This window comes from Rutilus rutilus (genome assembly GCF_951802725.1).
Source record: "Rutilus rutilus genome assembly, chromosome: 22".
NCBI lineage: Eukaryota > Metazoa > Chordata > Actinopteri > Cypriniformes > Leuciscidae > Rutilus > Rutilus rutilus.
The window spans coordinates 28,508,739-28,520,253 of record NC_140227.1 but is presented as its reverse complement, the minus strand read 5'-3'; the positions used below and the strand labels follow the sequence as shown (position 1 = coordinate 28,520,253).

General features: G+C 39.9%; 1 protein-coding gene across 1 annotated transcript; it reads left to right on the top strand.

Annotated features, from left to right (window-relative positions):
- The first annotated feature begins 270 nt into the window (after positions 1–270).
- Positions 271–7,575, top strand: nucks1a (nuclear casein kinase and cyclin-dependent kinase substrate 1a). Its single transcript, XM_084395722.1, has 8 exons — positions 271–582; positions 2,261–2,310; positions 2,511–2,607; positions 2,892–2,938; positions 3,022–3,174; positions 3,437–3,589; positions 4,115–4,270; positions 5,257–7,575. The coding sequence occupies exons 1-8, from the start codon at positions 566–568 to the stop codon at positions 5,496–5,498; spliced, it is 915 nt and encodes a 304-aa protein (XP_084251848.1). The 5' UTR covers positions 271–565; the 3' UTR covers positions 5,499–7,575.
- Positions 7,576–11,515: the final 3,940 nt, after the last annotated feature.

The following is an 11,515-nucleotide window of genomic DNA, read 5'->3' as shown; positions in this document are numbered from 1 at the left end:
ACCTTCTGTCGTGTGCTTTCGCTTATATAAACTTAATTTCAAAAGAAACAAACGACACAAAGTTGTTCTACAGTTAAACTGGGACATCTTGCATATCGTGAGGGCCTCTTTTTGTTTCTGAGCCGAGCCATGCTGTTCAACCTATCCGCAAACGAGGGGGAGGGTAAATGCTTTGGAGACCCTACGTTTGATAGACAGCCACAAAAACCAATCAGAAATCGAACAATCGTTTGAACTGACCAATAGCGTCGCTCTCTGGGCAAATCTAGCAGAGTGGGCTGAGTTTTGAACAGCAATGCCCGCCCTCCATCCAATCGTTAGGTTGCGCGAAGGCTGCAGTTTCAGTTTGTTTTATTCACCATTTTGAGTAGCTGAAGGTAAAATTTAAACTAAATACCTTCGTAGAGCAGGAATATCTCCCGCATTGTTTGATTTTTACCACAGGGAGAGGGCGTTGGTTTTGCGACGTCACCTCTTGTGTTTTAAAACAGCACATTTTGTTTGCATTTTCCCTGCTTTTCTTTTGCTCTTTCACAATTTTTAACCTCTACAGTATTCCTGCAAAATGGCAAGACCAGTGAGGTACGTGGGTTTCCATTCGTCCTGCTGATGGCTGCTGCATGCACACTGACTTCTAGGCTTCACGCATGTGCCAGGCATCGTTATGTTCTTGTTTAGAGCTCGATTTTGTAACATTTTGGCTCATTCGTGCATGCATTTTGCTCGTTGTTTCTTCCCCAGTGGCGGAGGGCTGTGTCTTTTACATTTATGGGGATATCGTGCACGTTTCTAATGTGCATCAATCAGGATTCTGAAATCTGTTATTCTTCGCGCATCTCCTACCTATTTTTCAGAATATATTTGTTGTTTGAGAAGCACTAAAAGGCTTCATGTTTCCTTGTAAGCCAGTGAGAATATGGCTTCCCATTCATCCTCGCCAAAGCTTCAGGAGGGGTAATAAAATCCCATTGGAGGTGCACATTGGCCCATTCAAGTGATTTTGCAACCTGTAAAGCGCACATATTTGCGCAGATTTCTCAACGACGCCGAAACAATAGATTGCGAAAGCCCGTTGGTGTTTTAGGGAGGGAAGCGCGTTTTTAATGTATTTTTTTTTTTTGATAGCGGTAAATTAACACGACGCGTGTGACGTCAGAGGGGGGCGGGGTGGCTGAGAGCGACCACACCTCCCGTTTGGAGTTATGTGAAAAACGTGCACAAAATTTGATGTTCAGTGTCCATATTTTGAGTTCAAATGACAAAAGGAGATTAGTGTATATGACTTATGCGTTGTCGACCGAGGGCCGACATAAAACAAACAAAAAAAAGAGTAAAAATGGTGCACGCCTTCCTCACGTATGGACTGTAACGTTACAGAAAAAAAAAACGTAACACGCTGTGCTTACGAACATTAACCATGGTGACTATATGCAAATATAGCGAATACCGATTTATTACTTGATTATAACTTATTAAATAAGTTATTTTTTAATTTGATAGTAGCCACCACAGTTATTTAAGAAAAAAAAAATGAATAAAATGGCAGATTCTGAAAAGCCTCGTACAGTAATAACTATTACCGTGGCATGGTAAATATGAGGAATTACGCCAAAAGAAGACTTGCGATTAAATTTATTTCACAAACTTATTTACTTTTAATGTAAAATATTTTTTGCATAATTTGAACAAAATCCCCTAGTATTTTGTCCGATTTGACTTGGTCAATGGTAGTTGTTGGGGTGTTTTTTGTGTGGTTGGGGGGTGGGGGGGATTTTTCTACGTGTGTCACGTGATTGAATCAAATGTAAATCATAAATCAAATGTATTAATGAATGTATGTGGCATGTAGGCCTACATGTAGACAAAATATGATAATTATTAGTTATACATATCATTATGTATAATATCATGTCCTTTCTGGATTGATGATTCAAGTATTGTAATTTATAATCCAAAACGTCTAATTACTTTAAAGTAACTTGTGGCTTTTCAAGCATCTCAACACCATGTCTGGCCTGAGTGGTTAAATGGAACAAGACTGCAGTATTAATGAAACCCTCATTGAAATGCTAATTGAGGAACTATTTAACGATCATTAATTTAAGTAAACATAATGAAGCGAGGCATGTTAAATGAACTTCGGTTTCCTGCAGAAATGCTGACCACCTTCCGATGGTCTGTAAGCCCTTAAAGCAAGAATTAACGTCACATGCACCGCTGCATCACAAACTCTTGTTACAGTATTTTGTCTTTCTTACAGGAACAGAAAGGTGGTGAATTACTCCCAGTTTAATGAATCCGACGATGCAGGTAATAAACCATCTCTAAAACCCGTAATTTTAGCTTTCTGAAAAGTATTGATGTGCGACAGAATTTCTTTGCGAGTTTACTCGATATTGGAATGCAAATATTCTGCAGGTTCGATTGGTGACCTTTCAGAGAGTGTTTTAAATAATCAGTTTATGCAGTCATGTACTTCATGGTCCAATCCATCTAATTTCTGCCTCCAGATGAGGACTATGGGAGAGACAAGGAAACAACTAAGAAGATACGTGCTCCACCCCGTGAAATCAAGAACAAGAAGACTAAGAATTCACAGGAAGAGAGGCAAGAATCTTGTCTTTTTCAAGCTTTGGTGTATAACAGTGTATTTGATGAACATATATTATTAGAATAATGCATTTAAAATGATTTTATATGTATTAAATGGTGAATTTCAAGACAGGATTTGTGTGTTTTGGGATCCCCAGGGATCGTGAACCTTTTTGAGATCCATTTTCTCCTTATGACCCACATATATGCTGCGGTTAATTATAACTAGGAAATAAATGCCACATACAAGGACATTCTCCTTCAAAGTTCAAACTACTAACAAACCTTTTCCGTTACAGCGAGGATTCAGATGAAAAACTGTCCAAATCCAAAAATGACTCCGCAGGTAAATTGTGTTATACCGCGGATGATTTGATTCAAAATAAAGTGGCGTAAAAAATGATTAACCTCTAATCTTGTGTTTTAAAGATGACTTCGGTAGTGATGAAGACAACGACTTTGGAGAGGAAGGGGAAGAGGAAGATGGAGGAAGTGACTATGATGATAAAAAGGCCAAAAAGGGAAAGAAAGCAAAGGTGGAGAAGCCAGGCAAAAAGTCACTGAAGAGGAAACGAGGTGGAGGTGAGACGTGGACCGACAAAAAAAAAAAAACGTTATTTCTCCTTGAATTCTCATGCATAAAACATGAAGCAGCAGATGTTAAACTATGAGCATAAAGTTTAGTCTTATTCTGGCCATTAACTGCCCATTTAGACTGAAAAAGACCATCTGACCCACATATAAAACAACCACAGTTTAGGAGTGCGTGTTCTGAAATGCAAATAGAGCATAAATGCGAATGCATCTGTTCTGCATGTTGTTGACACTTGTGATTCCTCTGCAGATGATAGTGATGATGATAAAGAGGTGAGCAGGAAACCGAGGCAGGTGAGGCAGGCTGCGTCAAAGGCCGTGTCCAAACAGAGAGAAATCCTTCTGGGAGACGGTGGCAGTGAGGATGAGGAGAAAGATGAGGAGGAACAGGCATTCCTGGACCGTAAGTGTGCTGCTTTTTAACTGCAGTGTTCAGTATGTTTGTCACTTTGACTCAGCATCACTATTATTATTAATTTTGCTTATACTTTTGCGAATGATAAAACTATGCCAAATTTACACTGTAAATGTGGCACAGAAGCGCTTAAGTGGCCATTAGGATGTTTTACAGACTGTTTAATGCATTTACACAGTCATTTTTAATAGTATACTTTTATACTAGCAGTTGAGGTGGGTCAGAGCAGGCATAATTTAGTCTGCCTTTTATGTGGCATTATGTCTTTACACCGAATGTTAAGCAGACACAGAGCAGACAGAAATCAGCTGTGGAAAGATGCCTCAAATTAACAAAAAGCCAGTAATTAGACACCCATACCACCCTGGCAACTTAACATGACATTAACTACTCAGAATCCCTTAGTAACACCATAGCAATGGTTCACATTACAATAGTATTGCGGTGGCCATTTTTGCACAGCCAAGCGCCACTCACATTTCATAAAAATGTACTTTCCGATTTTCTCTGCAGAAGAGTCTGGCAGTGATGAAGACTTCATGGTTGATGATGATGATGACAGTGACTATGGGCACTCCAAAAAGAAAGGCAAAAAAGTGGTGCAGAAAGGAGGAAGGAGAGTTGAGAAGAAGGACAAGAAATCCCCTAAACCCCGGCTAAAGGCCACAGGTAACCACTGACGCTGCTAAGATTTTCATGGTTCATGGTCGTGTAAATGGACGTTTTGTAACCGACTAGTCTAAAAGAACGAAATCATCTAAAGACTTGTGTATATATGATCTATTTGAGCACTTAATCTATGAATCAAACAGTCAAATCCCATAGCAAATGCTGCTAAACACGGCACACTTGGCGAATAAAGCGATGGGCATTTGCTACTAGTAGCAGCTGTACCATTTAACTGACTAGTTTTGCACATCCCTAGTCTTTACCGTCACCTGTGATCAATTTAATGTCCTTTCTTTAAAAAAAAAAAAAAACTCTTAGGCCTTGTTTACACCTGGTGTTAAGATCAGTTGATCGGATCAGAAGTAGACGAGGGAGACACATTCCCATTTACGCCTGGTGTTTTAACCCGTCTCTTTTGCCCACTTCTGTCCTGATTTCTTCGAGGGGAGGGTCTATGGGCAGGGAAATATATTGGTTTTTCAATGTAATGGACAAAATAAGCTCATGTAATTCACATATAAACGCGCCCGGAGACGACAGGAGAGCAGCAGCTTTCATTTCTGCTCTGACAGTCGCAATACCACGCTGAACACTGTGAGTGTGTGTTAGAAATCAGGAATGGAGAGAGAACGTTGTGCGTTTTTCGCCTTAAAACCAAATTTGTGTCTCATCTGACAAAGTATAAATCCTGTGTGTGGCTAGTGCACTTCCCATAATGTTTACGCATGCGGTCATTAGGCGTCTTTTGTGGCTGTTTGAACACATTCGACCATATGAGGGTTTACACTACGAAAGCAATCCGGTCGAATGCGTTTTCAACTACCTCTGGAAGTGGTCGAAAGTGGACAAGCTCAAAATGTTTTAGACCCCGTTTTCATCCACTTGTGATCCAATCGACCAAAACGCATCTTAATACCAGGAGTAAACAGGACCCTACTGACTCCAAAGTTTTAAAGTTAATGTGAACGTGTGTGTTTGTCCCTCAGTGAACCCCAGCCCCATGAAGGGGAAAGGGAAAGGTCGCCCAAGTGCAGCTAAAGCACTGGAGAAATCCTCACCTAAAGATGACGAGGAACCCGAGAGCCCCCTTGAAGACGAGGAGGAAGACGAGGTGGAGAAGAAAGAGTCTCCTCCCACCAAAAAGACAAAGGATGACGCCCCCGAAGATGAGGAAGACGAGGAGGAAGAGGACGGCTCAGAAGAGGAGGCTCCATCCGGGGAAGACTAGCCATGTTATTAACGGCGTCCCTTTCTTCTTCTCTTTCCCTTTACACTCTTTCCTTATCTGCATTTTTTGGGGTGGGGGGAGGGAGAGGGTTGGGCTTGTTTGCTTTTCAGATTTTTTTCATTGTCTGTTGTGGCCTGGCTCAACGGTTTGAACTCGTTTGATTTCCCTTTTTTTTTCTTCTTTTTTTTGCCTATAAATTCCATATCGCAAAGGACATTTTCCCAGAACTTGTTAGCGTATATATCTATATATATTATTGAGTAAAATGTGTCTGAGTCTGTTTATTTATGGGTATATAATCTCGAGGGAAGCCCATCGTTCCAACCGGTAGCGTCGCTGCTCGCCCAGGGTAATCACATGACCGTATTCTCAAAAAAAACCTTTTTTGCTTTAGCGCTCTTGTTCATTTCGGTAACATGTATAAAGCTTATTGCCTACTCTGCATTGTTGCGACCGATTGTTCCTCATTCATGAAACAAAATTCTGTGTAAAATGTTCGTAAAACCATTCTTGCGTAAATGAACTCCTTTCACACCGCGCAAAGTATTAGTGTAATGGCTTATTGGAGTGTAAATGCAATTGTTTACAAATTGTCGCAGTCGATTCACTGCAATTTGCGCAAGATTGGTTTTACGAACCAGTTTTGCTTGCGTTTAACAAATGTCGCATTCGATTTGCGCATCATTTTAACGTATGAATAGTTTTGCAAATTCTGAAACAGTGTTTAATTAAGGTCCAATGCGTTTGTTGTGTAGTGATTCCTCTCTAGAAAGCCATTCGTTAGGAAGTTTTGCAATCCGTACTAGTTCACGCCGTTTGTTTGGATACTAGCGGCTCTGCTTATCTGAGGATTCGTTTTGTATTTATTCAACATGCGCTCGCTTGGATCATCAGCGGAAGATGGAGAAACTGACATCTAATGCTCGTGGTTTGAGAATTACATTTGTCGTGGTACACTTTATCCAGGGTTTGCTATTCAATTTTCAGTTTTACCTTTTAAATAAACAGTCTCAATTTGTGTAGTTTGAACCATAATGCAGTTACTGTTTTAGTAATATTCTGGATTAAAAATGTCAAATTCTGCGACATTACCACAGAAAATAATTTCAATTTGTACCTCAGTTTGTTGTGTACTTACAATGGCAAGTGTCCGATGTTTGCCCCGTTGTAAGTTCATTTCTTGGTGTGTTTTTTTTTTTGTTGTTGTTTTTTTTTGCAAACTGAGGTACGAGTTGCCATCCATCAAGCTAAACTCGTTTTGAACCTGGAATATTTCTTCAAGAATCATGAATTTCGTTTTTTTTGTTTTTCTTTTTTTCTTTCTCATCCGCCAGATCATCTCATATTAAGGCTGCAGTATGAATGCTTTCATCTCTTTTCTCAAAAGAGGCTCGCAGTGAGCGTGCTGAGATCGGGCCTTAAAACGGTTAATTGCATGGGAAATGTGAATCTGATGTCTTTCTGCCTTACCAAGCCTGTTTTTCAAAATCTTGTACCGCAAAGCTAAATGTTCAGAAACAGAGGGCATCTTTGACTCATGCCCGTTTCGCCCAGAGATTGTATTGCTCAATGTTGGGGATCTCTTCAACCAAGCAAATAATGTTTTAAAAAGGTCAAATATTGTTATTCTTCAGCCCTGGATCAGATGTGTTTGTGATGTCCTGACACAGAGAGGCATATTTTGCACTGTGAGGATTGAGAAGAATTGTACTATTCATACCTTATGTGTGTTTGCTCATTAAATATATATTTCTGTTGCTGCTTGTTTTTAATTCCAGACACATATGATGTATATCCCATGATGCATTTCAAGGGGCTTTTCTGTCTACAAGTGCATACATGGCATTCTGACATGGTCCGATCCTTTCTGCCAGGCATCTCTGAATATTTTCCACTCGTGCTGTCTATGAATTGGTTTTTAACCTAGCTGTCCAAAAACGTATGAATGTTTTGTTTTTTTGTGCTTGATTTAATTTTAAACTGGTTTCTTTTGTTTCATTTTTCCTCCTCAGATTTTTTTTGTATTGTTTGTTTTTTTAAGAAAAGAAATAAAATGTATCTTCATTTTAATGAGAAACTGTCGTACGGTGTCTTATTGTCTCTTAGAGCACTCAATATTTGACTGTCATACCTTAGTGTGGACGACATTTAAAGGGACAGTACAGGTAAATAGTTATGGAGATGTTTAGGCTTATATCCAATGAAAATACTATAATCAGAAGCATAATCATGGAGATGTTTAAGCCTATATCCAATGAAAATATTATAATCAGAACCATGTCCAGCAGTTATTGCAATACTAAATTCCAACACACTATGCCAGTGTTTTCAGATTTCGACCGAGTTGCCTTCAGTGTATGTTTATCTGTCAGTGCACGTCTGAGACTGTTCAAAAACGAGTTAACAATATTTTGAATTACCGGTAGAAAAGAAAATCATTTTGTAGCAAAAGTTAGCATCAAACTTTTAGCACTGCTAACTAATTATCCAATATTGAAAAAAGAACCGAGAAAAAGTTTCTAGAAAATGTAAGGGAAGTTTAAAGAGTTACATCAGAAAAACCACAAATGGCTGGAGGGAGGTCAGGGGTGTGAAACAAACAGCGTGAAAAAAAATGTCGTTAGTCTGCTTGAAAATGAGCAACGCACAAAACATTTAAGCATGACTTTGTTTCACAGTAGTTTTCATGTGCTTGATATTGTTTTTTGTTTTAGAATGGTTAAAGTCAGCATGAAACAGAAGTTGCGATAGTCTTAGCAGCCAGATAGGTAGGCTGTGCGTCACATGGTCAGCAACAACACTGTGATGTTTAAACGATCCTTCCAAAAAAAAAAAAATCCCCACGCCATTGCACTTGTTATGACTGACTCAGAGCCATAACAAGAGATAGGAGACCATGCCACAAGCAAACGGTGCCAAACATACGTTTGTTGTGTATCTAACACAAATTTAAACAACAGAACCAACAATGGTTGGTGTCAGTATCAGTAGTGTAGGGTAGGTGGATGTATTGTGTGTGTTGGGTGAATTCACAAATAAAAGACATAAACTTAGATTAACTTAAACGTGCATCTATGTGAAGTCCTGGCGTCATGAGCGAGGCGTGGACTCGGACAACAGAGCAGCGTTCGAGCCTTTAGCCACCAGACCAGAGCAGGAAGAGATCAATGCAGCGGAGGAGCTCCTATTTAAACACCAGCTTCCCAGGTGCCAGCAATTAGGCCTGAAAAAGAGGAGGAGGAGGGGCAGGAGAGCGACCAGAAACAGGCCAAGGGCCGTAACACCCCCCCCCCCCCATGTAGGCTCTGTTTTGGCTTTGTGTTAGTTCTGTTCCTGTTTGCCAGTGTGCCCTGTCATTTGACATAGTTTCTAATGCCTGCTACATTTCGCCAATCCTATAAGATCATTACAAATCACACTGTACGACAGATCTAATAAACTTGGGTACGACATGTATGTAGACTGTACCATGATGATACCCATTGAATCGTAGGCTACGACGCAAGTTAGTATCAAAGTATTAAAACATCATCAGCATGCGCTAGTGTAGAGCAAGATGAATCCCACTTTGGCAATTGTGGTTTTTAATGTGTGCTTAAAAAAGAGCAGGAAGTGAAAGAGAAGAACATGGACACGGTCATGGCTAGGCAAAAGTGGCCAACTTGGTATTCCAATCTTGAGGTAAGTAGTTTTAAGTTTTAGCGCCTTGTTGCGGTGATCAATACGCCACTTCATGTTGCATTTTTATTGGCTAGTCAGTAGACGTCGGTCGTAGCAGCGAACACAGTGAGTGCTTCTCAATACTCAAATTAATGCTTCCTCATTTCCTCGCTCCTCCAGTCCGAGACCCGGAAACCGATCGAACTCAGCCATCTTGATGGACATCTCAATTCTCTAATTGCACAACGAGGAGCGAAGATACACCTCGCATCCTAAGGGGGTGGAGCTAAGACGCGAGGAAAGGAAACGAGGATTCACAAATAAGAAATGATAAGCACCCACTGTTAGATGATCATGCTAAAAGGAATTATGAAAATTATTGCAGTCTCTCTTTGGTCGCAAGACCGTGACGGCAGATCTTTGAACCTCTCTCACTGTGCGGCGTAGGACCACCGTTTAGGAGCAATGACCACAGAAATCGTTACGATTGTTCATCTTTCATTTGCCCAAAATCATAAATGTGTTCTTTACATTACATTATTGTGTTTAATTATCCCGTTCATTAGCTCATTTGTTCCTCTGTGTATTTAAGTCCTGTCTCCATTCAGTTCTTTGTTTGGTGTCGTTGATGTTAAGTGGTTGTGAAATCTGTTTCCCGGACTTTTTCCATGGATTTTTGGATTAAAGACTTGAATAATGTGTGCTTCATTATATACAGCCACCCGTGAGATACACCACCACCACTAGCCTGAACCATTGATACAAGAGAGGATGGATCCCTGCTCTCATGTAGTTCACACCAAATTCTGACCCTACCATCTGAATGTCACAGTGGAAATGGAGACTCATCAGACCAGGAATCATTCTCCTGTTCTTAGCTGAGTGTGTGTTCTGCCGATGTAGCTCATCTGCTTCAAGGTTGGATGTGTTGTGCGTTCAGAGATGATCTTCTGCAGACCTTTGTTGTAACAAGTGCTTATTTGAGTTACTGTTACTGCCTTTTTTATCAGCTTGAACCAGTCTGGTCATTCTCCTCTGACCTCTGGCATCAACAAGGCATTTTCACCCACAGACCTGCCGCTCACTGGATATTTTCTCTTTTTCGACCATTCTCTATAAACCCAGATAGTTGATCAGCAACAACCCCGCACGTACAAAGTCACATAGGCTGACGTCAATCGCCACCGTAGCTTTTTCACTGACGTCCACCTCATATTGACGGGAATATCCGATCTCTCCGCTTACATGGCCGACACAAATAAAATTAAAAAATCACTTTTTTCCCCATTCTGATGCTTGTTAACGAGCAGTTGAACAGATGATTGGCCGGTGATATCCAAGTGAAACGGCATCGCGAACAAGAAAAGATGTGGGATGGGACTTGATTTTGTCCATGGGCAATTGATTGGATGGTTGAATGGTTGTTGTTTGCTATTGCTCGATGCTTTTCATGCGTAATTGAAAAAATTAAGTTATGTGGAAGTTCACATAACTTAATGTTTTCAATTACATTACGTTTATTTACTTCATAATTTGAAGGCAACGGGTTTACTCACTTTTTTAAAGTAAAGTCAACTGATCACTTTTTACAGTGTAGATAGATATAGATAGATAGATAGATTCTGCTGTGATAGATAGATCACCTGCTGTGCTGTACTTAAGTGGATTTAATTCATAACCTGCCAAAAATCCACCAAGAATGTAGAAGATCGAGTACAGCCTCTGTGATGTGGCTTTCCAGACGTGTGTGTTCTCACAGCTCATCCCGCCCACTTCCTGCTGCGCCTGGAACTACTCCTCAAACTTCTACTGATGTCACTTCACGGTGTACACGTTCACATGAGAATCAATAAAGACACGAGAGACGACGACACTTGAACTGACACTTTCAGATGGAGATCAAACGTATGTATTTCAACTGTTGTTTTCTGTCAACATACATCTTGAGTCTTTATAATGGGTTATTTCATGATGTGTAGCTGATGATGCACCTGTGATTGTAAAACCATAAAATCATAAAAAAGGATTTAATAATGATGAATTATTCAAATGTTGTGTATAAGTGTGTAAATGTTAGTGTTAGTGAATTATATTCCCTCACAGACCAGTATTTGTAATACTTTACTATACAAAACTGTTCAGTTGGTAAAAAACAAAATGATAATAATATTTAAATGCCTGGTTTAAAAAATGCTTGTTAATTTTATCCTAAAACAGGTGAACTCATACATACACAATATCAATTTAAGAAACAAAAAAAATTCCAGGACCTGAAGTTCCCTCTGAAAGGCAGTGTCAGGTAAGATGCGATGCGCTTCAGTGCGTTGTCCTGTCTAAAACCTTTTCATGGCTCAGTT